The sequence below is a fragment of the Podarcis liolepis genome, assembly GCF_965112155.1.
Source record: "Podarcis liolepis genome assembly, chromosome: 8".
Taxonomy (NCBI): domain Eukaryota; kingdom Metazoa; phylum Chordata; class Lepidosauria; order Squamata; family Lacertidae; genus Podarcis; species Podarcis liolepis.
In genome coordinates this window covers 3,122,489-3,149,595 of record NC_139560.1, presented here as the reverse complement: position 1 = coordinate 3,149,595, position 27,107 = coordinate 3,122,489, and the positions used below count along the sequence as shown (strand labels likewise).

The following is a 27,107-nucleotide window of genomic DNA, read 5'->3' as shown; positions in this document are numbered from 1 at the left end:
GCGTCATCTCCCATTTAGGTCATCTCTTTTGGGGTACCTTTTATACATCCCACAAGTCATGGGTTGTTGTTTATCGCGCAGTTCCATTATGATTGTCGTTTCCTTAATATTGTACTTTGGAGAACCCATCAGGAAATAAACTTGCATTGTTTCCCCCTTGAAAGTATTTGCTTGTCTTCACTTGGGTCGTGTTCAGCGTTCCTGAACGTGTGGGTGCTGACTAAGAATTGGCAGTAAACCAGATTGACTGCTTAGGGGGCCTGAAAGGATAGATCGTGGGGAGGGAAGGGAGAAGGAAGGGGGCACAGCTGAATTTCTCTCCAAATACCCCCCTTGCAAATCCTCAGCATTTTATACATTATTATGAAGCTGTTAGTCCTTGCACCAGGGTGCATTCGGATACCTTAGGGTACTTCTAGACCTTTTGGGTGGCCTCTGCACATGCTCAATCAAATATTCATTGCTAGTGTTGAGATTCCAGGGCTGTGGGGTTCTGGAACGGAGGGACAGATTCCTAAGTAAGTTGTGGATTCTGGCTTAATGTAAAGCACTGTACGAATTTCTCTCTCTCTGGCCTTGATTCTGCTCGCATCCTGATTGCAGAGCTTGCAAAAGTACTTTAGCTGGAACTGAGCTCCTTCTCTTGTCCCTGATTTGCACTCTGAATATGCTGGGAGTGTGAAGGAAACGGCCCCAGGGGAAATTTTGACAGGGTGTCCTGGCAGCCTATGGTGCAAAAGGCACTTGACATTTCACAATTGCGGTTTATAGAGAAATTAACAATGATTAAGGAAAGCTGTTGGGAGGCTCTGGTGCCCCCAAGCGGCAGGTAGGGGGAAAGGAAAAAACCACATTTTTTTGCTACCTGATTCTTTGCAGGGGGTGGTGACTTTTCTGCTGTTGGGTCTCTTTACCTCATCAGCAACTTTCCTGGGGCCGCATGCCAATGGCAGGGAGGGCCGGAAGGAAATTGGGTGGAGCAGCGGACTTTGTTCTGTAGTCTACATTAGTGTCATGGAAAAGAAAAGATTTATGCGCATCACCACACGCAATCATCATCCGAGTATGCAAGAAGAATTTTTTAAAACAAATAATGATAATAATTTAAAAAAATTATATCCCATCCATCTTGCTGGGTTTCCCCAGCCACTCTGGGTGGCTTACAACACACATAAAAACACAACAAAGCATCAAACATTAAAAAACAAAATATCCTATACAAGCAACAAACAAAGCAATAAATCAATAGAAACCAATAATAGCAACAATAGTAAACAGTTTACAGTTATACCCAAGTTAATATTTATATATCGCCCTGTTGCAAAACATCAGGGAGCGTGCAGCAACACAGAAACATTTAAAAGCAATGCAAAGCATTAATTAAAGCAACTGGCTATTCAAGAAGGTTTTAAGCAATTTATTTTTAAATAAATAACATCATCCCAGTGGGAGGCAAAAGCACTTTGAGAAGGGCATGCCAGGAAGGGGCACATATAGTAATAATAATTTTATTATTTATACCCCGCCCATCTGGCTGGGTTTCCCCAGTCTGGCAAAAGTAGCACTCCAGTTCCCCTATCCTTAGGTTGCCTGCTAAACAGCCTCAGCAAACTACAACTCCCAGAATCCTTGGCGGGGGAAAAGCGTAACCGCTGAAAGCGCCCGCAGAACGCGGCCCAAACCTCCTGACGTGAAGAGTTACGCATGCGCGCAACGCGCTGGTGCCTGCGTGTGGGTTTATTTGCCCTGCCGCTACTGGAGTTTCCCCATTGGCCAAGCCCAGATTCCGTCTTGAACTTCCTCGTTCCTCGTTCCGACTCCTCTTTCTTGATTGGTCATGTCCCGCTCCTTTGCCGCCCACCCCTTCATTCCGATTGGCGGCTGAGGCGGCCCTGGCTGCGGATTGACCTGAGGGAAAAGAGTGGGCGACGGCCTCCTGTGGACGCTCTGGCCGTCCCTTGCGCTCTATGGCCTTTCCTCAGAGCGAAACGGGAACGGCTTCGGCGCCGGCTGGGCCCGTCGCCGAGCGGAGCGAGCGGGTGAGGGACCCCGCGGCGCCCCCGCCTTCCTCTCCCGCAGGGCTGCCGTTTCCCTGCCAAGTTCCCCCCGGCGAGGCTCCTCCCCGCCCCCCCGGTCCACCCTCACAACAGCCCTGCGAGGGAGGGCAGAGGCCGGCGGGGGCGGGGGGGGGCTCCGCGGGGAGAGGGGCCTCCGCCGGACCTCCCAGCGCGGCCTTGGCCAACCTGGGGCCCGTCAGAGGGGCTGCACGGCCACTGGGAGAGGGTGGGAGTTGTAGGGCCACCTCGCTGGGTGCTGCTGGGGCTGCTGGGAGTTGTAGTCCAAACTCGCTGGGTGTTGCTGACTGGTGGGAACTGTAGGGCAACCCCTAGGTGATGGGGCTGGTGGGGCTTGTAGTCCAAACTCACTGGGTGCTGCTGGCTGGTGGGAATTGTAGCGCAACTTTTAGGTGCTGGGGCTGGTGGGAGTTGTAGTCCAAGCTTGTTGGGTTCTGCTGGCTGGTGGGAGTAGTAGTCCAGCCTTGATGGGTGCTGGTGGCTGGTGGGAACTGTAGGGCAACTTTTAGGTGCTGAGGCTGGTGGGAGTTGTCGGGCAACCTTGATGGGTGCTGCTGAGTGGTGGGAGTTGTAGGGCAACCTCTAGGTGATGGGGCTGGTGGGAGCTGTAGTCCAAGCTTGCTGGGTTCTGCTGGCTGGTGGGAGTTGTAGTCAAACTCGCTGGGTTCTGCTGGCTGGTGGGAGTTGTAGTGCAACCCCTAGGTGCTGGGGCTGGTGGGAGTTGTAGTCGAAACTCGCTGGGTGCTGCTGACTGGTGGGAACTGTAGGGCAACTTTTAGGTGCTGAGGCTGGTGGGAGTTGTAGGGCAACCTTGATGGGTGCTGCTGAGTGGTGGGAGTTGTAGTGCAACCCCTAGGTGATGGGGCTGGTGGGGCTTGTAGTCCAAACTCGCTGGGTGCTGCTGGCTGGTGGGAATTGTAGGGCAACTTTTAGGTGCTGGGGCTGGTGGGAGTTGTAGTCCAAGCTTGCTGGGTTCTGCTGGCTGGTGGGAGTTGTAGTCCAGCCTTGATGGGTGCTGCTGGCTGGTGGGAATTGTAGGGCAACCTTTAGGTGCTAGGGCTGGTGGGAGTTGTAGGGCAACCTTGATGGGTGCTGCTGGCTGGTGGGAGATGTAGTCAAACTCGCTGGGTACTGCTGGCTGCTGGGAGTTGTAGTCCAAGCTTGCTGGGTTCTGCTGACTGGTGGGAGTTGTAGTGCAACCCCTAGGTGCTGGGGCTGGTGGGACTTGTAGTGCAACCTCGCTGGGTGCTGCTGGCTGGTGGGAGTTGTTCTTTCTTTGGCTATCACTCGTAGCTGAGTAAGATTGTCTCCCATAAACACGGTTTTAACAATGAATCTGTAAGTTACTGTGGAGGCCAGTTCTGGATCCACACCGCCTTGTAGGGCAACCTTGATGGGTGCTGCTGACTGGTGGGAGTTGTAGTCCAAACTCGCTGGGTGCTGCTGACTGGTGGGAATTGTAGGGCAACTTTTAGGTACTGGAGCTGGTGGGAGTTGTAGGGCCACCTCTAGGTGCTGAGGCAGGTGGGAATTGTAGTCCAGCCTTGATGGGTGCTGCTGGCTGATGGGAGTTGTAGGGCAACCTTGATGGGTGCTGCTGGCTGGTGGGAATTGTAGTCCAGCCTTGATGGGTGCTGCTGGCTGGTGGGAATTGTAGTCCAGCCTTGATGGGTGCTTCTGGCTGGTGGGAGTTGTAGGGCAACCTTTAGGTGCTAGGGCTGGTGGGAGTTGTAGGGCAACCTTGATGGGTGCTGCTGGCTGGTGGGAGTTGTAGTCCAGCCTTGATGGGTGCTGCTGGCTGGTGGGAATTGTAGTCCAACCTTGATGGGTGCTGCTGGCTGGTGGGAATTGTAGGGCAACCTCTAGGTGCTGGGGCTGGTGGGACTTGTAGTCCAAACTGGCTGAGTGCTGCTGGCTGGTGGGACTTGTAGTTCAAGTGCTCCGGGGGCTGGGGGAGGTATACTTGTGACTGATGACATTTTGACTGCGGTATTGCTTATTGGGGTTTGTTGGTTGCTGCTAATTTCTTGCATATGCCAGAGAATTCTCAACACTCCTGTTCTAAATAAATAAATGGTTGAGTTAAATGTGAAGTATGACGGGGAGTCTTCCCACTTCCTTATTCTCATTGCCCAGGAATTACCTGCAAGCATTCCTAGATTATTTGTTTCTTCTATTCAATGACTAAAGTAGGTTTATTAAATTCCCCTATGACATGATTGTGTAATTTCTTTTTAGGACTGAAGGAATGTGAAGATGACTACAGTAGCTGTGTACCAGTCTTCCCATGGGGATAAGAACATGTATTACATCCTGACTGAAAACCACCCTTATGGCAGCAAATTTTTTCCTGCAGGGAGTATGTGTTACCTGAACGAACAGACTTACTTGCGGTGCATTAGATTGTCACCCACTCGCTTCTTGAGGGTTGTCATGGAGCAAGATGGATCCGTGGTCACTTTGGATAGTGAAATTCTGCAGCCTTTGCCTGACAAGATGGCTGATTATCTTTCAGCCATCAGCAACATTCATGAACGGTTGAACTGTTTTCTGGACAGGCATGTTCTGGATGCAGCCATGAATGCCAAACAGGGACAGCAAGTCTTTGTGGAACTAGACCATCAGACTTTCTCTGGTACCATCTGCTACATTGGGAAGGTTCATAGGAGCCCTTTACCATCTGGGCTCTGCCCAGTTTACTTTGGTGTAGAGCTGCAGGTGAGGCCATTTATGGAGGTTGTAATTGTCCTGAATTTTTACGGTCTGGTCTGTAAATTTAGGCTTTGAACGCTAAAATAGGCTATATAAATACTTTCTCAGTAATCCATAAGAGAAAAGTACATTGTTTTGCATGTTACGACTGACTCTCTTGTTTTGAAGAGCGAAGTGCTTTGCTTAGTTCACATCAAAGAAGGAGAAGCATTAAATGCTTTTTTTGGGCCAGCCAGTTCAAAATGTCTCACACAAGCTTTTGAGATCCACAAAACCTTTCCTCGGGCTGCATGGTTTCAGAGAAGGAAAAATACATTATTTTCTGGCTAAGGCATAATAACATGCTCATTTTAATCTGTTTCTTGCCAATCTCTTTTGGTTACCATGAAGGGAGTAAGATGGAATTAATGCAGCCACATTAAGCAGAAGTCATGTGATGGAAGTTTTGAGTTAAGCAGTACATGAAAAATGTGCTCCTTTGGGGCAATGGAAATGGAAAGCTAGAAGTAAATTTAGTAAGTTTTAATGGGTCAATTCCTGAATTTTATTCAGCTGCATGCCACCTGTATGGTATTAGGCTTTATGATAAATAATAATAATAATAATAATAATAATAATAATAATAATAATAATAATAAATTTATATATACCCTGCCCATCTGGCTGAGTTTCCCCAGCCACTCTGGGCAGCTTCCAATCAAGTGTTAAAAACAATACAGCATTAAATATTAAAAACTTCCCTGAACAGGGCTGCCTTCAGATGTCTTTTAAAGAGAAGATAGCTGCTTATTTCCTTCACACCTGAAGGGAGGGCGTTCCACAGGGCGGGCGCTACTACCAAGAAGGCCCTCTGTCTGATTCCCTGTAACCTCACTTCTTGCAATGAGGGAACCGCCAGAAGGCCCTCGGCGCTGGACCTCAGTGTCTGGGCAGAACGATGGGGGTGGCGACGCTCCTTCAGGTATACTGGAGCGAGGCCGTTTAGGGCTTTAAACTTTAACACTTTGAATTGTGCTTGGAAATGTACTGGGAGCCAATGCAGATCTCAGGACTGGTGTTATGCGGTCCTGGCAGCCACTCCCAGTCACCAGTCTAGCTGCTGCATTCTGGATTAATTGCAACTACAGTGCAGTTTTTCTGAAGGATGGGGAGCTGTCCTGCTCCTCTGAAGGGTATATTTTGGTTCCTACATGATACTCACATATTTGTAGCAGAAATGGGCTATTCTCTTGTGTCCTCTCTTTGTTCATATCCTGAGATGTTATAACATAACCTATCTGCTGCTTCTCCAGGGTGACGGTGAAGGCAAAGGCCACTGTGATGGTACCTACAATGGGACAGAATACTTCAAGTGTAAAAAGGACTGTGGCCTTTTCCTCCCATGTAACAAACTGCAGTTTGTATCTGCACCAGAGATGGGCATGGCGAAGCAAGAGGGAAATCCGGACGCAGTTGGGGCATCTCCAGTGAAAGTGGGGGATACCATCGGCTTCTATTTGGATGATGCCTTCATGCGAGGGATAGCAATGGATGTATTCAAGGAGGAAAAGACCTGGATGGTTAAAGTGTGTCCGGTAAGAAAGTCATCACCATTCTGATTAAATCCTTCTGGAGGAGGCATTCATTGACACAGTAATGTCCTGAAAATAGAGAATGATGATGCCCCCATTTTGGGGTTACGCCAAAAATAGCCAGGAAGGAAAATAATGCAACAGGTCTCCTCTGCCAGTTGAAACTGATAAATGCTTGCTTCTCCTTATCTGGGCAGATGGATAAAATGGCCGGGTCTGCACATAACACTAAGCCATGGGTTGCTATATTATGATAATATTTTTTATTAGTTTTCAATTGCAATCCAATAATAGCCTCATTATAACAATAGCAATTTATAATACAGTTATTAATACCAATCGTTCAAATGCCGAATTATATAATTTAGATAAGGTGGCCCCCTGCATGCTAGAATTGATGGCTTGATTATTTGCTTTATTTCTGTCTCCAGAATCTTATTAATTTCCATTACATTCCAGTCATAATAATAATCCCTTATATAACAACTGCAGTACAGTGGTACCTCGGGATGTGAACGGGATCCGTTCTGGAGCCCCGTTCGCATCCTGAATAGAACGTAAGACGCAACGGTGCATCTGCACATGCGCAGGTCGCGTTTTACCGCTTTCATGCACGCGCATGACATCATTTTGAGTGTATGCGCATGCGCGAGTGGCAAAACCTGGAAGTAACTCACTCCATTATTTCCGAGTTGCCGCGAAACGCAACCCAAAAGCGCTCAACCTGAAGAACATTCAACCCGAGGTATGACTGTATTAATTACTTCTATATGTGTTGACACATTAAATGATTTATAAAACTACAAATGAGGAACTCAAACGATATTCTTGCTTTTCCTGTGTGTGGCAATTATTCTGTCCGTGGTGTTTCTTCCTGTCCTTGTAAGATGTTATGTCTTTCTTTCCCCCAGTTGTTGCTGTTTCCCATCATGCCTTGGGTGAAGCTGATATCCCATTGTTGTTCCAGAAATTTCTCCATTGCCCCATCTTATGCTTCATTGTTTTGCAACATGAACAACTGCAAAAATCACCACCTGTTTTAACCATTTTTCTTCTCAGCCTGGAAAGAAGAGTGGTCTGTTAAACTGCAGATAATTCAGATATGAACCTTATCAGTTCCTTGGCAAGCTCACAGACTCCTTTCATCCTTCCATCCAACTGAAGATAAATGAGCAATTATACTTCCAATTAAATTAAATTCCAAGTCCTCTTAGCCTTATTCAGTTCACTCCTTAAATAATAAAGGATGGGGAAGAGTCAGCTCTAAGTTTCTATTGTAAACCTTTTGCAAAATAGAGCTTCCCTCTCTTTTTCTTTTTTTACACACAGGGTTTTGTTTGATGTTATATTCCATATTTATAATCCAATTTCTTCCTTCCTCGCTTGTACAAATATAATTTGAACTAACATTTAGAAATGGGTTGCCAAATCATAAATGTAAGAAGAAAACTTTAAATAAAGAAACTGTAAGCTCCCCTCCACCTGTCTTTTGCACCGAATGAAGTCTTATCTCAAGTTCAAACCTTAAAGTCCTTGCAATTGGTTTTGTTCTGCAGTTTGTGATCTCGTCTCTTCTAGCACGCACCCATACTTTAGTCCAATTAAGCGCTAATTAACAGGAGAACCTCTGCTTCTTAATGGCGGCATTGGAGGGTTTTTGGCAGGTGAAGTGCTTTTGCACTCAGCGCCCCTCTGCCCCCCACATTCCATGCCGGGGTGAGAGCCAGGTACTGAGACGAACTGTGAGTGAAGCCCATTCCCCACTGTCCCTGAGGGGGAATTTGGAAGGATAATTACCCTCCATCATCCTTGTTTTTCTTTTTCAACGATTTCCAACTGTTGTGGGAGCTGCCTCCCTTAAGGCAGAGCAGAACCGGAAGCCAATGCTATACTGTGGCTTAACTATGGTTTGTTTATTGCCAACAAACCAAGATGGACTCCATGGCTTGTTCTTTCTTTGTCTAAACTCCCGCTTGGTGTTGCATGTGAAGCCATCACCCTTTCTTAATCATAGTTTGCTTGGCTGCCCCACCCAAGATGCTCACCAAAGAAGCAGCTAGAAAACAATCTAAGCTTTGAAGAAACAAGCTGTGGTTGTCTGTGGGACAGCTTGTGGTTTGTTAAACAAACCATGGCTTGGTGTGAACGAAGCCAATGACATCCATGGTGCATATGTAGCTTAGTAGTAGCTCACATACTTTGTATGTAAAACTTCCAGGTATATCCTTAAATTTTCTACTTCATTTATTTCATAAATTAATACACTGCTTGCATGTTTTTAAAAAAGCAAAACTCAAAGCTGTTTACAGAGAGAATAAATCAATAAATTATCAGTAAGAAAACCCATAAAACAACTTTGTAAGTCATTCAAAGCATAAAATCAATAATAAGCTAAAAACAGATTAAAACATACACCCACATTCTATTTTGGTTTGTAGGAGGAAGAAGGATCGGAAGATGTTTTCCGCGTTATCCCCATGGACTCTGTGGTTAAAGAGGAGCTGCTTTCCCCAGGTGACTCTGTAGTTCTGTGGTAGCTTTGCTTCTCCATTTCTGGAGGACCAGAAATCTTATTGGTTCTACTGTGGCATTGGGGTTGGAGTCTATAAGGCTGTTACTGAAAACAATAACATGCACACCAACCACCTTTATAGTCTGCCTTTTCCACCAAATTATAAGACTCATAGGGTATATTTTTCTGTGTTGCACTCCTCTTAAAATATTGAGGCACCAAGCATTCTTGAGTGCCTTGCTGAAGAATGCATGAAGGGAGAAGTGAAAATGAGATGGCACTTTGTTGTTTGGAAGGAACCAGGTCCTCTGATTGCCCTGCACCAACCAGGAATATGTTCTGCTGAAGCAAAGGCGCATTTCAACACTGATGGGTAGAATGCAGAGGTAAACATACCTAGGCACCCCATAGCAATTCCTTTAGTAGCAGAAAGTCAAGTGCATTGCAGAGTGTAAGTGAGGGTTAGCCTAACTTCCTAACCCAAATCAGGTCTTAGGTTGCTAAAGAGAATACTAAACAGCCAAACCAGCAAAATGGCTATGTCACTCATAAATTCCTACTCTCCAGCTCCCACCCAGTGTCTTCAACAGCAAAGTAATAAAACGGCATCAAAATGTTAATTACAAAAGTCTGTCTGGCATAATACATATGTGTTGCCTTTCAGGTTTTGAAGTGGATGCTGATACTGGGCTCCAGGACCAGCCTAAGCGCAAGAGAAGTGAGAGTGCAGAGGATCTGGAAAGCAAGTCACCCTCCCTTGACGTGAACTCAGTGGTACGGATCAACCTGGACAAGGGGAACTCAGTCACAGGAACAATCTGTTGGATTGGCTGTCTGCCTGAAAATCGGCAGAAAATGGCTGGAGTTGAGCTGGTGAGAGTTCCATCCATTCATCCATTCATGGTATTTGACATCTCTAGCTTCTTCTTTGGCAATCCCTCGTAGCTGAGTAAGATTGTCTGCCATGAACACGGTCTTAACAGTGAGTCTGTAAGGGACTGTGGAGGCCAATTCTGGATCCACACGTCCTTCCACAGTGGGGACATAGGTTTCCAGGTGGGAGTTGATCCTGATGAGGGTTTGCCAAGCATGCCTTCCTCTTGGCACGTTTCTCCCTTGCGTCCTGAGTTTGAGTGTCTTCAAAGCCCATGACACCTTTGGTAAAGGCTGTTCTCCAATTGGAGCACTTGCAGGCTGGTGTTTCCCAGTTGTCGGTGTTTATACTACATTTTTTTAGATTCATGTTAGTGGGATCAAGAACTGTATCACAGGGTTGGGCTATGCAACGGGTAAATGGGCACGCAGTTGACAGGACTGCTGGAAATGAAAACCTGCTTCCCTCTCTAAGAAATGGGCTACTACCTTTGGGTAGGATACAGTTTGACTTACTTTCCTTTGTATAAAACAATCCCGAAGGAGGCCCCCAACCCGCTCACAGGTCCTTGTATGATCAGTGGAAACAGTTGGTCCTTGCAAGTTTTAACCACTCTCAATTCCAATCTGTTAATTGCCGCCTGCCCAGATTTTAAGGCATCTGAATTAATTTTAAAATGTATTTTAATTAATTGATGTCCGTTTTTATGCATATTGTGTTGTTTTTATGATGTTAGCCGCTCTGAGCCCGGCCTTGGCCGGGGAGGGCAGGATACAAATAAAATTTTATTATTATTATATTATTATTACTAGAGCCAAGAGTCTTGAGGTGGGTAACTTAATTGCGACAGTTTGACTCTTAGTCTTTTTGTCAGCCTTTGGTACCACTGATTGAGAGGTGTTGGTAACTCAACTGCAGGGCCCAAGAGGGATTTGAGGAGTTCTTGTCTCTGATAGGAAGAACAGAGAGGATGGTCCTGGCACAGCTTCCCATGTGGAATCCCCCGGAATTCCCTCTTGTTCCTTTTCCTTGTCCGTGAGACTGCTAGGGGAGATTCTGACCAGGATGCTTGCCTGTCTGACTAAGAGATTTCACCCTCCCACACAGGATGAAGATAAGGGCGTTTCTGATGGCGAGTTGCAGGGGGTGCGCTACTTCACTTGCCCCCCAAAGCGTGGCCTCTTTGTGAGGCTGGAGTCGTGCCAGCCGGACATGCGCTTCCAGTCCATCAGCCACACTTCCCCGGAGTCCACAGAGCTGAGTAAGTTCCCTTCCTCCACTGAAGATACACCGCGGTGAGGATCAAGTGATCCATTTGCAGCTTTCGACCAGTTTCCCCCCCCCCCCCGCTCTTTCTCTTGCCCTTCCCATCGTGGTTTGTTGCATCATGTCTAAGCTAAAAGAAGAGAGGCATATTTTCAGGAGCAGAATGTTAGAGGTGTTTTTAGAAAGAGGAAGTATCCATCTGTTTCAGGTGGACTGGATGCTCCTGCTGTCCTAAGCAACTCGCCCCCTCTCAGGGATGATGTGGCCGTGAATGTCCTGGAAGGGCGGATGAGGGGGATCCAGGGCCACTGCAATTCTTGCTACATGGATGCTGCACTTTTCAGGTAGGTGGGTCTGCTTCCTTCCTTTCCAAACCCCCATACAAGTGGGTCCCTTTTGGAAACCACATTAGGTCCGTTTAGTTTATGGGAAATAGCCCCCTTTGTGCACCTTCAGGGACTGTGCTTAGATCCTGAATAATTGTGTTTCTCTTCTCATGGTTGAGGGTCTTTGTAGGGTATGTGAACTGCACCATCAAATTCAGCTTGATGGGAAAAATCTATTCTCTGCTGCTCATGCTGTTGCTTCGATTTCTCTCTGTCTCCATGTCAGTTTTTTGTTTTTGTTTTAATCCACTACTCTGGAGTGTTGCTGCCAACCTAGCAAAGTTACCAAGTGCGTCCTCTCTCACCACAGCCTCTTCTCCTGCACCTCTGTGTTGGATTCCATGCTCTTCAAACCCTCCCTCCCACCTGATGGGCACGTTCAGAACATCCTCCGGGACAAGATAGTCAACCCTCTCAGGCAGTGAGTAGCTAAAGGGGTGTCCTCCTGACCAACGGGAGCAGTCCACAACTCAGCTCTATTATTTGCCTCTTTGTCTATCTGCAATTTTTGCAGGTGCAGCTTTCAGTGTCACATGCTGAATTCTGCATCCTCGAAGCAGAGAGGTTCCCCTTCTATATAAAATTCAACAAAACCTTCCGCAAAGTTTCTAGTTCCCACAGCTCTGCAGTAAGCTTCAGAGCCTGGTGAAATCTAAGAAGCTTAACAGGGTGGACTCAATGGATTTCAGAAGCTGCAACTTGGGTTTCTGTGGAGCTCCTTGTTTCTTCCCCCATTGTGAAGCAGAATGTTGTTGTTGTTTAGTTGTGTTCAACTCTTCGTGACCCCCTGGACCAGAGCACGCCAGGCTCTCCTGTCTTCCACTGCCTCCCACAGTTTGGTCAAACTCATGCTGGTCTCTTCGAGAACACTGTCCAACCATCTCGTCCTCTGTCATCCCCTTCTCCTTGTGCCCTCAGTCTTTCCCAACATCAGGGGATGCAGAATAAATGCTGAAGCAGAATAAATTCTGCAAAATAAACAAATCTATATTAATTTTATTTATTAATCAGCAGTATCCCCTTGGCATTTGGGATTTTGGGGATGTGTCATGCATTCATGCAGACCACGCTTTAACGCCTTGTCAGTTTCTTGAAGAGATGACACGATTCCCTCCTCTTCTCAGGAAAGGATTTGTTGCTGCTAGCAACGTGATGGACCTTCGACACCAGTTGACTGAGAAGGGAGAATGTTCCAGCTTTGCCACTTCTGAGAAAGGTGATTAATTTCCCCCTCCCTTTGGGGTTTCATGCTCTGGTGCACTTTGATGTGCTACTAAGCTATTCCAGTATCAGATCCCTGCTCAGCCACAAACCTGACTGGTGGAGGAGACTGCAATAGGTCACTGTCTCTCTCAGCCGGCCTAATCTACCTCATGGGTTTTTTGTTGGGGAGGGCAGGATAAAGATGGAACTGCTAGAAATCCTTAATTGGATTCTTTGCAAGACTACAATCAAACACGCCCGGGTGGGCCTGGTCCTCCTTCCCTTTAAGCTTTTGACAAAAGTTAAAAGAACTACCTGGCCAGTTTGGTATGGCATAGTATGAGAGCTGGTATTTGCTGTGTCAAGCCAATACTCCGTCATTGGCTGCGGGACAGTGGGGAGTCCTGTATCCTGCAATGACAGAAGACACAAGTCCCCTGCTTTTTGGCTTCATTTTCTGTGTGTTCTTGCTCTGTTCTTAAGTGATGGAGGGGGCTAGTTACCTATACACCACCCCACCCGCGCCTGCTCTCCTTCATTTCTTCTTCCACTGTCGGAGGTAGAAAGCCTCCGAGTAGCAGCTGCTGAAGAAGAAAGTGCTCTTGTTCTCGAATCCTAATTGTGGGCTTCCCAGAAGAGGCATCTGGTTGGTCACTGTGGGAACAGGACTCTGCCCTGAATGGGCCACTGGCCTGACCCATCAGACTCTGTTTATGCTCTTATTTATACAAAAGATTTGCCCGTGTCTGACAGCAGCTGGAGAAGAAGGGAGCAGCGTGTCTGATGTGGCGTTTACTTTGCCCTTTTAGACCCTGAGGAGTTTCTTAACCTCATCATGCATCACATCCTTGGGATAGAGCCACTTCTGAAGCTGCAGTAAGTTTTCACCCCAAAGAGCTGAGAAATATGGGCTGCATGTTTCTGGAACTAGGAAGAAATAACCACATTTCAAAGGATCTTATGCCTCAAAGGGAGTTGATCTGGGTGGCTAGTGACTTAAAGTGGTAAAGGGAAGCTGTCAAAATACCTCTCTGTGGTCAGGGGAGAAGTGGAGAAGGAGGAAGAAAGGGGCAGTGCCTTAGGCCTGGTGGAGCAGAAGTGACTTGTGGCCCTTGAGATAATAATATAATAATAATAATTTATTATTTGTACCCCACCCATCTGGCTGGGCTTCCCCAGCCACTCTGGGTGGCTTCCCCCCCAAAATATTAAAATACTCTAATACATCAAACATTAAAAGCTTCCCTGAACAGGGCTGCCTTCAGATGTCGTCTGAAAGTCTGGTAGTTGTTGTTCTCTTTGACATCTGGTGGGAGGGCGTTCCACAGGGAGGGCGCCACTACCGAGAAGGCCCTCTGCCTGGTTCCCTGTAGCTTTGCTTCTCGCAGTGAGGGAACCGCCAGAAGGCCCTCGGAGCTGGACCTCAGCGTCCGGGCAGAACGATGGGGGTGGAGACGCTCCTTCAGGTATACAGGACCGAGGCCGTTTAGGGCTTTAAAGGTCAGCACCAAAACTTTGAATTGTGCTTGGAAATGTACTGGGAGCCAATGTAGGTCTTCTAAGACCGGTGTTATGTGGTCCCAGTGGCCGCTCCCAGTCACCAGTCTAGCTGCCGCCTAGATAGTCTAGACTATCTCCAGCCCCATCCAGCACTGCTAATTGTCGTGGATTTGTAGTTCAGCAGCAACTGGATGACCCAAAGGTTAACCACCCCTGTGGCAGAGGAAAATTGTCGGGAGGAGCACCATTGCTAACTATTTTTATTTTTACTTGGCTAGGGAATTAGTGTTCAGCTCTACAACTGTGTGTTGATTTGAAGTCTAGAGAGCCTCAGGTGTTGATGGAGGCAAACCCAAGATCTCCAGGTCTCTAGCTGACCTTACCCCAAAGGCGGTGTGTTAAGGGCAGGAGTTTGTATGCCTGCAGTGGCTCAGAATGGGGGAGCCTGGCTTCCACCCAGCCGCGCCCCCTGCACCCCATAGTGCTCAGAGGGAATGGGGAGGAGCCTAAGAAATTCCTTTTCCCATTGCACCGTTGAAACAGCTGCCGTTGCTCTAATAATTCCTTTTGTGGGGAGTGGGGTGAAGCATCTGGACAGCCGCAGAGGAGTCACCTGCCCATCGCTTTCAGGTCTGGAAGGCTCAAGGAGCAGGAGTGCTACTGCTACCAGATATTCATGGACAAGCAGGAGGACTTGGTGGTCCCCAACGTGCAGCAGCTGGTAGAGCATTCCTTTCTCTCATCTGATCTCAAGCTGGTGGAGGTGAGTCACTGTGACCCTTTTGGCTGCTGCTTCTCTCTGTGTTAACATTCTGACCCTACAGAGCATGACCTGAGCCTGTCCGGGAGGATATCGTGGTTAATAGTGTCAAAAGCTGCTGAGATATTGAGCTCAATCAACAGGGTCACACTCCCCCGTCTGTTTCATGGTTATCCATCAGGGTGACCAAGGCTGGTTCAGTTCTGAACCTGAACCCACATTGTAGGACATCTAGACCAGGGTTTCCCAAACTTGGGTCTCCCGCTTTTGTTGGACTAAACCTCCCATTATCTCTAACTGGCAGGACCAGTGGTCAGGGATGATGGGAGTTGTAGTCCAAAAAACACCCAAGTTTGGGAAACCCTGGTCTAGATAACTGGTCTCATCCAGGAATACCAGCAGTTGCCCCACCGCCTTTGCCAAGAATTGTACTGAACTTTGAGCAGGCACAACTTCACATGCAGCGGTGAGGAAACCTTGCTCTGCAGCGGTGCCCTCTTCTACACAGCTCTGAGATGCAAGAACCTGCTGGGCTTCCCACTGCAGATCAATTTGCTATGTGGCTATAAGCAGATAGACTGCCCTTCCCTGACCATCAGCCCAACCCAGATTCTGCATTGTGTGATTGCTTGGAAACTTCTGGCTGCAGAGCAAGTCCTGATAATGTGGCTTCCATTTCTCCCTCTGCCTAGATTCCCTCCTGCTTTATCCTCCAAATGCCCCGTTTTGGGAAGGAATACAAAATGTTCAGCAAAATCACCCCCTCCTTGGAGCTGGACATTACTGACCTGCTGCTGGATAGTAAGTTATGGGCATCCTACGGTAGGGGTGGGGATGTGGACGCAAACATATTCTAGTTCCCTTTACCTGGATTTGTCATCCACTTCCTTGGAATGAGACGCTGCAATAGCACTGTGTGAGACTGAGGGCAGTTCAGAGAATGGATTCATTGCTGTGGCCTCTATCACTGACCCAGGGTTCATCGGGAACGTCCTGGAATTAAACAGTGAGAGGTTCTAATGCCGGTCCATTCGTGAAGCTCCCTGGCTAATCCTTTTCCCTCAGCCTAACCTTCATCATCGGGCAGTTGTGAGAATAAGTACAAGGAGCGTTCTTAAGCATTTTGTAGGTGGTTCAGCTTGCTTGTCAGGAAAGATCCTGCTGCGCTTCTTTCTCCCTGAGCCTGATTCAGGCCTAGAGGCTGCTATTAGCTAGGAGATCTGTGTGATCTAAGCAACAATATACCATTGTGGCTTGGAAGCTGGCCAGGGGGAACCACACTACAGATCGCTTAGCCATTTTCGGGCCCAATTCATTTCTCAGTGGAAAGTGCATCCTGTCCTGCAGGCAGGCTCTGAAAGGTTCAAGGTGTGATCTATGGTCTCCCACTGTAGGTCCCAGGGAGTGCTTTGTGTGTGGAGCTGTGGCCACTCAGGAATGCACAGCGTGCTTCAAAGACAAGATGTTTGCAGACACCGGATTGAAGCAGTACTGCGATTCTTGCTGCACTCAGGTACCCCCTTTTCATTTGTACCATAGTGGGAAGAAGTTTCACGTCTAAGGCCCCAGATTCATGCCTGCTCCTCTTGAGACTTCGGGAAAGGAGTGAAGGAGCCCTTTTCTTTAGAGGAACGCACTGACGGACTTGGTATACACCGGAGGGTGGTTAACCAACAGGCTGTGGGCCTTACTTGGCTCCCCGAAAGCATTCTAGTTGCCCCTGAGGGCCCTCTCCAAATTTGGTAGCAGTATTTATTTGTTGAAAATGTTTTCATAGAATCAGAGAACTTTAATCATTTTTCTTCCCTGTGAACATTCCCTTTGTTCTGTGGCTTCTGCAGGCATTTCTGCATGCCTTGGTTAGGGTGGATGTGGGTTTTCTGAGAGCAAAAGGGATGCTAGGCCACAGTTCCTTGACTTGTGGACTTCCTTTCTTTAAAAGCACAGACCACCTGATGGCAGCAGGTGCTCCATTCCACGTGAGCCCTCGCCACCCCTTTAGCTTTACTGTCTTGTGGCTGTTTGCAGGCTCACTCTCATTACCAGCGCAAAGCCCATCAGCTGACAAAGCTGCACATCCCCGAGGAGTTCTGCAGGGTCAGCCGCCTGGGCAGCCTCCGGGTCCCTCGGGAGAAACTGGAGCTCTTTGCTGTTCTCTGCATTGAAACCAGTCACTATGTCTCCTTTGTGAAATACGGACCAGAGAAGGAGAATTGGATGTTTTTTGACAGCATGGCAGATAGGCATGGTAAGTTTGTGTGCTATTTTAACAGGTGCGTGCATGCCTCCCCCGCAACCCAAAGAAGCCACAAATGCATTTAGGGATGTTGTTTCGATGTTGGGGAAGGAAGGGGATTGGCTGATTTAATGTATTTGACATACAGGGGTCTGGGACTACGATTCCCATCTTCACTGGCCATTGAACACGCTTGAGGCTAGTGAGAGTTGTAGTTCAGCAACATCTGGAGGACCAAAGGTCCCCCACATCTTGTTTATAGCAAGGATGGGGAACCTGTGACCCTCAAAATATTGTTGGATGCCCCAGCTCCTATCAGCCTCAGCTAGTGGGGCAAATTGTTAGGGATGATGGGAGCTGGAGTCTAGCAACAGCTGGAGGCCCACAAGTTCCCTGTATCTGATTTAAAATGTCAAAATTGAATAGCTACACAAAAGCAGTTCTGTGAGCATAGAACACAGTAGGAAGAGTTAGGTTTGGCATAATGTCACAGAGACGGCCAGTAAGTCACAGAGTTCGAAGCTGGAGTTAACTCTTTATTAGCAAAACATGATCTTCACAGACTTGGCTGAGTTTCAGGCCTAATGAGCACAGCAGCTCATGCCCTGTAGGTCCTACTGCATGAAATCAGTTACCAAGACTAAAAGTCCTCGCCTCCCCACAGCCCTCTTATGCCACCTCTCCAAGGTTTCTTCCAAGCAATCAGAGACTGCTCCTGCATGCAGCTTGCCTATGCTCCTCCTGTTTCATACCTCTCCTGGTTCTGGGGGCGGGGACAGAACCAGAAGGGTTGTTGCAGAAGGGTGGGAGAGAGACACCTGTGACTCAGCTCTGCCTCTCGGCCCCCCTCATCCCACTCACCTGCTTCTGCCTCTGATTCTGGACTCCTTTCTGTCACAGACTGTCCCTGGTCACTAAGCCCCGTTACCCTTTCAGCTTCTGACACCTCCTCCTCCCAGTCTTCTCCCTCTGACCACTCATCACCGTCCCATCACCACTCCCCAGGCTCTGAGCCTTCTTCCTTTGGGATTCCCCAGCTGGCTCCTCCTGCTATTCATCTGTGCCCAACCAGTCCATGACACAAATAAATCCTCGCTTCCTTTTCATTTCTTGAAGGGCAGTGATCTCTCACGAATGATACACCCATCCCAGTTGTGTGCCTGTGCAGTTGCAGAGGTTGACCAGTCCTGGCTGCACAAGGCAGGGGGTTGTTCCAAATGCACCCAAGGGTCTCACCAAAGGACCCTCTCTTCTGTCGGAATCTCCGCTACGACCGAGCTGGAAAAGCTCATCCTCCGGTTGAGTCCTTCGGAATCTCTTCCGATGTGATTAACGACCTGAGCCTTTGATGAGGCTCCAGGCACGTTTCCTCATTACGCAAAGTATCCAGCATGCAGGGAAGGACAAGAAAATATGAGCTACATTGCTAGGTTTTATTTCTAACTACGAAGACGGAAAAGAAAAATACATGCTCTCTCTGTGAAAGCAGAGAGCAACTGAAACAAAGGAACAGGAAATCAGTAACATCACACCCGTCTCCTGTCTTCTGTGAGACTTCCAACAGCCTGGAATCTCTGGAATGCAAAACAGAGTCTTGTGACTCTAAGCACTGCACAGTGGCATAAACAGAAACTAACATCTTCCTCTCTTTCTCGCAGGTGATGAGGACGGCTTCAACATTCCCACTGTGACTCTGTGCCCAGAGGTTGCCAAGTACCTGGAAATGCCCGTAGCCACCCTGGCCATGCAGCAGCCCCGGGACATGGAAGGAGTAGCTAAGCGCCTCTTCTGCGATGCTTACATGTACATGTACCAAAGCAAGAAAATGGCACTCTATAAGTGAGCGGTGGGTTGCTTCTTGCAGTGGAACAGAGAGGAAGGGGCTCCGACGCTCTTCCACTGCGCTGTCTCTCACGCTGTTTACAGAATCGCCTCTGGAGAATGGAACCAGTGAAACTACTTTGCCTGGGGCAGGTGATTCAAACCTGCGAATCTGGGCTTGTCAGAAATGTGGGACTAGTATTGGTGGAGCAACCCCCCCTCTCAGTTCCCACACTCCTTTTGGTAAGGGCTACAACTCAGGAAAACGCCGAAGCTCAAGGCTGGGCTTGCACAAAGACACTCTGGTCTGTGCACCAGGAAGTGGCCTGTCTCAGGGTTTCACCTCAGCTGGGTTCCCAAAACCCAGTACTCTTATTCTGATCATTCCTTCTCCTTGGTGGGAGAGGTGGGAATTGAATGTCTCAGACAAGAAGCTTTTCCTGCAGTAAGTTCTGGGTTTGACCTGGAATCCCTAGGGAATAGCAGACTGCCCCTCCTCTGCACACTTGGTTGTTGGTGCGGTCCTTTGCCATCTGTGGCAGCCCTGTGCGCATGACTTGCACTTTTAAATTTGTGTAATTTGTTTTAGATGGTAATTAAGGCTTCCTACTGAAGCGTCTCGATGACTTGTCTCAGGCAGGACAAGCACTTTGGATAAATACCTTTGGTTTTGGGAGAAAATGGCCCAAGCGTGTGGAGATGGCTCTCACGCCTTCTCCTTTTTCAGCCTTTACAACTTTCACAAGGAAGCGTGGCAGCCAGGGCTGTGGACTATATACAACCATCCAGAACAGCAGGTGCCCAGGCAGTCTGGTGACTCCTGGGGAATGGCCTGGCCTGCCTTACTGTGAATTCAACAGCACTGTTATTAAGCCTCCTGCACGAGCCGTCTTTGTAGAGCAGTGCAGAGCTAAGAGAGTAAGTGGTTAAATTTTTGTTCCTCCTGTTCAAGGACTCCTGCTTCCTTATGCAAACTGGCCTTTGTTAGCCAGATTTCCTGTGATGGTTCCTAGAAACGTGATCCTTTGGACTTCTTCTTCCCCCTCTCAAATTCCGTGATGGTATCTTGACAGTTCATCTCCCATGGGTTAGAATGACCCCTCTCCCCATCCCACTGTCTCCCCACCCCATCCCCAAGTTGACATATCTTCTTGGTTTCCATCTCTAAATAGTTTGGGTTTGGTGTTTCAGACATTCTCCCAAGTATATTGAGCTACTGAAAGAAAAGAAAAAATAATTCTCTTGCAGAAAAAGCACAGGGATTCTGTATTCTATGTGAATTTTACAGAACAGTTGGCATTTTCTGTCTACTAAAATACTGTGCAATAAGATTTTGGGTAGGGAGAGGACTAAGTGCCTTACATGTTGACAGCGTCTGTGTGACCTGTCTAGCCCTTTTAAACGATTGTATTTCTAAATCACCTCTGCTGAGATGTCCTGTTCTGCAGCCTGAAATTATAAAGTATTACAGCACTTTCCAGTAGGACATGGCCTTGTTGGAGAAAGAAGCTTGTCTGACACAGAAATCCAAGGTTTTGGTGTCTGCTCGGGCTTCTACAAGCAGGAAATAAATTTATCAAAGTTATTCGTATTTATTTGGTGATAGCCGGGGTTCACCTTGTAACAGCCCCTTCGCTTCATTGAGGCCTAGCTTGAGAGACCAGCTGCAGAGATTGTGCTTGCATTGTTTAATTCTTGGAATCTGTGTTGGCATTCTTCTTTCCTCTATTTCTAGAACTTATATCACCAGCTGTACCCAACTGCCCCTACCCTGCCTTAAAAAAATCTCAAAGTGGACATTTTTGTATCTACTGGTGTCGATCTCTTTGAAAAATACGTCCTCCAATAGAGCCTTCTTTTCTGACTTGCCTGTGTTTGCCTTGTTTCCCAAGAAATGTCTCATGCAAGAGTCACCAAGGAAAATGTTCCACAGCTGAATGTCTTGTGTGTTGCCCATGTTTCACAAATGCAACACAGGGATCAGGAAGCTGAGGCCCTCCAGCTGCTCATAGCACCAGCCAGAATGCTAATAGGGATGATGGGAGTTGTAGTCCAACAATTCCTCGTTCCCCACCCTTGTTCTAAAAGATGTGGATGGGAGAAAACAGTGGCATGGAAGTTTATTTACACATACCCCAATTCCGTGTAGGGCTAAAAGCGTAAGGTTTCATGCTTATCCCTTGTGGGGATTTATCACCTCTTCAATCCTTATCAAAGGATCATTCTGGCAATTTGAGAAGGACCATCCCCAACAGGGTGTTTGGCTTTACGCACGTTTTGTGTCTCTGTGTTCCTTTTCCCACCCCTTTGCCACTGCCAGAATCGGCGGGCTGATGGGAGGGACAGAAAAAATGGCTCCTCAACTTGTGGAAGGGGAAGAAGAAGAGGAGTTTGGATTTGATATCCTGCTTTATCACTACCCGAAGGAGTCTCAAAGCAGCTAACATTCTCCTTTCCCTTCCTCCCCCACAACAAACACTCTGTGAGGTGAGTGGGGCTGAGAGACTTCAGAGAAGTGTGACTGGCCCAAGGTCACCCAGCAGCTGCATGTGGAGGAGCGGAGACGCGAACCCGGTTCCCCAGATCACGAGTCCACCGCTCTTAACCACTACACCACACTGACAGCTAGCTGCCTGTGTGTGTAAGCGAAAGAACAAGATAGATAAAACAAGCGATGGAGCGAATGACTGACTTGTGTCAGATGGTCACAGATTTGTAGGCCGAATGAGGCCAGGTGTTTTTGCCAGTGCAAGAATCCTGAGGCCCAGGCAGCCAAGTGGATGTTTGTGAAGTTGAAAGCACAACCGCACCCTTGACAGGAAGAGGAAAGAAGCCAGACAGGCAAAGCACTTTTCTGTATAAATACTGGCTAAATAGATTTTATTTTCATACAAAGGGTACATGGAGTCCCTCCCCAGAGTGGCACTGGAAGGGACGTCTCCTTGCAACAACAGTGCTGCTGTATTTGCCGACTCTCTTGTGCTTGTTGTGCCCTCCCCTCTTGGTCGGGGCGAATCTCCCCACCCTGTGTAAGCAACCCTCCCGCAAAAGAAGCTTCGAGTTGGGTTCTTCTAACTGGGAGGTGGATTCTGCCTGCACTCTGAGACTGAGTAGTGCTCAGAAACTTCACCTCAAGCCTTTTCCTCCATCGCCCCATGTGGTCTGCAGCCCGTCCGGCAACCGTGGTACTGAAGAGCTAGGAAGTCTCCAGCTTCAAAGGCATGGATGGTAGGTAAACTGGAACTCATGGCTCTGGCCAAGGCGAGGCTCGCTTGTGCCCTCCCTCGAGCCCCGTGTAAATTACAAAAGAGAACAACCACTGATACTAGGTTTTGAAATTAGCCGGAAGAATCTGCTTTTGATGACGTGAACATGCAAAGGGTCAGTATTGCAGTTAACCCAAGTTCCCCTGACCGGCAGCTACTGCAGAAGCCCAGCTAGCCAGCTGCCCAAGTCATCTCCTTGCAAACTTATAGCACTGACCATTCTCTTTTGAGCCTCTTTCACTGCGCAAAAGGTTCCTACATTGCAGGGGGTTGAGCTATGATTCCATAGTCCATATGATTCTACGATTCCATAGGGGAAGTTACACACGAGTAGGAAGCACCACACCCTTGCTTTCAAGGCAGGGCTAGGCAAAGTTTGGACCCCTGCAGGGGGCAGAACCTATTGCCTGCTTTGAGGCAACAGGGTTTTAAATGTGGTCGTTGTGGTACAACATCTCTCTCCCTGCCCCTCTCTGGCCAAAGTAAGTGAAGAAGGGAGTTAAAGCAATGCTATTCTGGTGGCCCGGATGAGAGAACACAAGCCTTTTCCTTCTGGATCAGGCCAAGGTCTCGCCTAGCACAGCATCCTGTTCTCATAGTGGCCAAACAAACGAGCAGGATTAGATCACAAGAGCTCTCTCCCCTCCTGTGAGATCGCAGAAACTGGTCTTCGGAAGCATTTCTGGCTCTGTCTGCAGAGGCAGACAAGAAACATGGCTAGCAGCCATCAATAGCCCTCCATGAATTTGCCTAATGCTCTTTTAAAGGACCTTCTGCCATAGCTCTGATCTGTGCCCATGGAAGGAAGGAGCCAGGATGGGGAGGAAGGAGGAGCAAGCATTCCAGGCATGGAACCACCGCCCTTCTCAACACCTGCAGGGTAAATCTGCAAGGTGAAGTCGCATTAAGTCTCTGGCTTGCTGCATTTCGCCTCCGGCCCTTTTCCAGCAGCCGAGATTTCCCCAGCATGTCAATGCTTATCCTTGCTTTGGAATGCATGTTCCGTTTTCTCTTTAAACAGCCAAAGTTGGAATCCTCAGCCTGCTTGTGACAAAATATTCTGGGGTGTGGCTTGTGCAGAGTTCCTCGCAGCTGCTTCTCTCCAGCTTTGGCACCCACTTATCTGAAGGAAGACAATTCTGCTCTTCTCTCTAAACTTCTTTTTTTGCACCCCGCAGCTCCAAGCCCTATCAGTGCTTCGTGGTGGTCATTTCTGCATGGTCCTGCGAGGTTCTAAAATGCCCCCACCTCTCTACCAGATCCTTTTTAAAGAGCTCAGGACATCCCTCACACCACAGCAAAGGAATAGGCTGCAAAGATAGCTCAAATAGCAAGAGTTTGGCAGAATGCAACCACCCACCCCACCAATAAATCTGGTACTTGGGATCTTCCTGGTCTCTTCTTCGCTCTCCTTGCCAGCTTCTCACAGCCACCTTCACCTTCCCTCTTCTCTACAGGCCACAACTTTCCTGAACAAACATCACTGGGCGAGTGGGTTTGCAGGAGGACTCCCGCAGACATATCCCACTCCTCTCAAGCTGGTTTGGGCAGCAGCGATTTCCCTGTGGCTTCAGCCCTTTTCGCAAACTTAACTCTGCCAATTCGGACTTGTTTCTCTACCTGTACATTTGGTCTTTCTGCACAAAGCTTTCCATTTCTGCATACAGGCCAACTTTCCCCATCAATAAAACTTCACCGGAACCTCTCCTAAGACCATCTCATCCCTCAAACAGGCCTCATAGTAGCAGCGGGAGCTTTCTGCGTTCCCATGAAGCCTGTGAGTTGGGAGCTGCCACTATAAGCCACAATGATTTGGGGGAGTCACTTGCTCGTGGGCTCAATTCCAGTGCGTGTAGACTTTTGGCAGCATTCCAACCCCCCCCAGCATCAGGCCCTGGGTTATGCTTCTAAAATGACCCAAATTCTGCAATCGGTAGGAAGGACACAGCTGTTGGGGTTTGCTTTATTGTACTGCAGAATCCCTGGGATTCTTTCCCTGGGAAAGAAGGAAGAACTCACTAAGGTGAACGGTGACGTCTTGGCTTGCCGTCCTGCTAAGGGCCCAGGGGCAAGACATTGAACATCTCCTCTGAAACACAGATTCTCAAAATGCAAATGTTTATGGCAGAGCTTTCCAAACGGTGTGTTGCGACACGTTAGTGTGTCGGCTGCAGTGTGTAATGATACTAATAATAATTTTATTTATACCCCGCCCATCCGACCGGGTCTCCCCAGCCACTCTGGGCGGCTCCCAGCAGAGGACTAAAAAAGGAATAAAACTTCAAACATTAAAAACTTCCCTAAACATAGGTATAGATGTCGCACAACTGATCCCGGGGCTGGAAAGGGGTTAGTTTAGGCTTGCTGGTAAAAGTGAATTACTGTGTCGCAAAATGATGTATGTCTAAAATGTGTGCCACCGACGTGCAAAGTTTGGAAAGCTCTGGTTTGGGGACTCCTTCCAAACAGAGGAAGGGAAGTTTTCAATTCGACCCACCACCAAAAATGTGGAGCAGTATTTTTACTATGATTTACTGATGTGCTCCATAGCTTCCCCCTCTCTCTCTGGCCAGTATGGATGTAAAAGAGACAGCTAGGGGTAGGGGTGGGGTCTCCTACCACATGCCTGTTCCTACCATGGCTTGCCCTGTGGTGTGCTAAGCCCCCAGCGAAAGAAATTACAGGAGTCTGCCGACAGCTGAAGTGAAAGTTGTGGCGAATTCAGATGTTCCTCCTCAAACAAATGACATTTCTCGGGGCTTGCTTCTCCCCCCAGCGCCTGCAGGCCCTTTCCCTACTTCCATTTGAAGACACTAATAAGGCAGCCAGGCTATCAAGGCCAGATGGTGCAAAGCCATGATCGCAGTCCCTGGGCCAACTCCCTTCCTGGTGTCCGAGATACAGCAGGACAGAGCCTACTCTCTGCAACAACAGGAAACACTGGGGGGTATTCTCAACTGAAAGGCAGCGGGAGCAAGGGAACTTCCTCCCTTCCAGCAATAAATAAATAAATATACCATGGCTGCCGTATTCTGTGCTGTGCACGCTTAATGGGAATAAGCCCCCTCAAAATAAACGAGATCTATTCCGGATCAAACGTATGGAGAGCCTGCAGGATCAGGCCAACAGCCCATCTGGTCCAGCCATCCCGTTCTCACGGTGGCCAGCCAGATAGATGCCCCTTGTTTGAAACCCGCAAGCAGGATTCGAATGCAAGACCTGTACTCTCCCCTCTTGTGGCTTCCAGCAACCGGTACTCAGGAGACCACTGCCTCCGAGACAGAGTGCAGCCATCGTGACAGCAAGGTTTGCGGTCAGAGAACTTTTGTGCTTAAGGATGGAGAGGACCTCGCTCGCTGTGAGGCACATCTGTATTCACAGCAGACTCAATATGCCTCTCTGGAGGGGGGGGGAGGGTGCATCTTGTTCCCGCCCCCACCAACTGATCCTCCTGCTCATTAACCTTTGCTGTCTAACTATCACCCCATGGGATCTATTTTTCTCAGCTTCCATTTGCAAGTCCTCTGCATCCAGCCGTAATTTCCTCTGTCCCGGATTCCTCCTACTCCAGCTTTTTGGCCTCTGTAGGTTTGCAATGTTAGGTTAGGTGTGGGAACTGTCCTGCAAAGTGACGCCAGGGACTTCTTCCAAGCTGCGACCATAAAGCGGCCAGGATTAAGCGGGGTGGGGTGGGGGGTGTGGAATGATTAAATTAAAAGTAATAAAAAGCCCAGCTCCTCCGCTACGGGTTAAAATTAAGCTCAAGCAAACTTTTCGACAAGGCCCACGTCCGACGTCCGTAATGGGGCCTGCGGGAACTTGGGGGGTTTCCATCCCCGCAGGTGGTCAGTCCGCTCAGATTCCTGCTTCCCATCACCCCTGGGGGGCGCTCTTGCTGTGGCGGCCTCAGCCTCTGCCCGCCCGGCACCAGGAAACCAGCCAGCTGGGACTTGGGGCAGCAGAGAAGTGTCTAGGCAGTGGCTGGTGGGAAAGGCCATTTTGGGGCTTGGTGGGGAGAAGGAAGAGGCTGCCTCCAGGCCCCCAGTGGCACGGGCGAGCCAGGGACGCTGGCCTTGCTTCAGTTCCGCTTGTTGGCCAGCTGCCGGTCTCGCTTCTTCTTCTCCATCAACCTGCGTAGGGGAAAACAAAGAGAATGATAATGGGACCTGCCAAAACTAGATGGCTTTCAGGCAAATTTTCTACGATCTCTGCTGTGTCCCCAACTCCATACTTCTGTCAGAAGCTGGTGAATGCCCAATTTCAGCTAAAGCGTGATGGGCTGCCCTAAAACATTGGCTCAGGATTTCAGTGTTTGATCTAGGGAAGGGTTTGTACCAACACCTGACCAATGAGGAGTTTGTCAGCAAATGGCAGAAAACCATGGCTAGAAAAGCCACCTCTATTGGTCTGTCCCCCCCCCCCAACTGTATTACAGTGGTGCCTCGCAAGACGAAAATAATCCGTTCCACGAGTCTCTTCATCTAGCGGTTTTTTCGTCTTGCGAAGCAACCCTATTAGCGGCTTAGCGGATTAGCGCTATTAGCGGATTAGCGGCTAAAAGGCTATTAGCGGCTTAGCAGCTTAGAAAAAGGGGGGGAAGCGAAAAAAATCGCAAGACTCACAAGACATTTTCATCTTGCGAAGCAAGCCCATAGGGAAATTTGTCTTGCGAAGCGCATCGAAAAATGGAAAACCCTTTTGTCTAGCGGGTTTTTCGTCTTGCGAGGCATTCGTCTTGCAGGGCACCACTGTACCCGGGTTATGAAGGCACCCAAAAGATATTAAAGCAAAGATTATGGGATAATGCACACAGTGACTTGCGATCTCGATCACGCGCAGTCTGTAGTCCACTGGCAGTAGGAGTACAATATGGGTATGTCTTTAAGTTAACACCTTACATTAAAAACCTGACAGTACCAAACTAT

General features: G+C 48.3%; 3 protein-coding genes across 3 annotated transcripts in view; 1 reads left to right on the top strand and 2 right to left on the bottom strand.

Moving 5' to 3' along the window:
• The first annotated feature begins 1,894 nt into the window (after positions 1 to 1,894).
• On the top strand, positions 1,895 to 20,780 carry LOC310713039 (ubiquitin carboxyl-terminal hydrolase CYLD-like). Its single transcript, XM_083516709.1, has 15 exons — positions 1,895 to 2,039; positions 4,314 to 4,793; positions 6,080 to 6,361; positions 8,797 to 8,872; positions 9,535 to 9,743; positions 10,852 to 11,005; positions 11,219 to 11,354; positions 11,707 to 11,817; positions 12,521 to 12,612; positions 13,409 to 13,475; positions 14,730 to 14,862; positions 15,552 to 15,660; positions 16,254 to 16,372; positions 16,888 to 17,107; positions 18,754 to 20,780. The coding sequence occupies exons 2-15, from the start codon at positions 4,332 to 4,334 to the stop codon at positions 18,936 to 18,938; spliced, it is 2,355 nt and encodes a 784-aa protein (XP_083372835.1). The 5' UTR covers positions 1,895 to 2,039; positions 4,314 to 4,331; the 3' UTR covers positions 18,939 to 20,780.
• LOC310713838 (uncharacterized protein) lies at positions 2,761 to 4,204 on the bottom strand (the record flags this gene model as incomplete). Its single annotated transcript, XM_083518403.1, has 3 exons — positions 2,761 to 3,345; positions 3,396 to 3,999; positions 4,191 to 4,204. The coding sequence occupies 3 exons, from the start codon at positions 4,202 to 4,204 to the stop codon at positions 2,851 to 2,853; spliced, it is 1,113 nt and encodes a 370-aa protein (XP_083374529.1). The 3' UTR covers positions 2,761 to 2,850.
• Positions 20,781 to 21,766: 986 nt separating the features above from the next.
• LOC310713002 (1-phosphatidylinositol 4,5-bisphosphate phosphodiesterase gamma-1-like) overlaps positions 21,767 to 27,107 on the bottom strand; it is an 89,811-nt gene continuing 84,470 nt past the window's right edge. Inside the window, exon 31 of the mRNA XM_083516521.1 lies at positions 21,767 to 26,312. Coding sequence (XP_083372647.1) covers positions 26,261 to 26,312 — 52 coding nt within the window. The 3' untranslated portion in view covers positions 21,767 to 26,260. The remainder of the gene's footprint in view (positions 26,313 to 27,107) is intronic.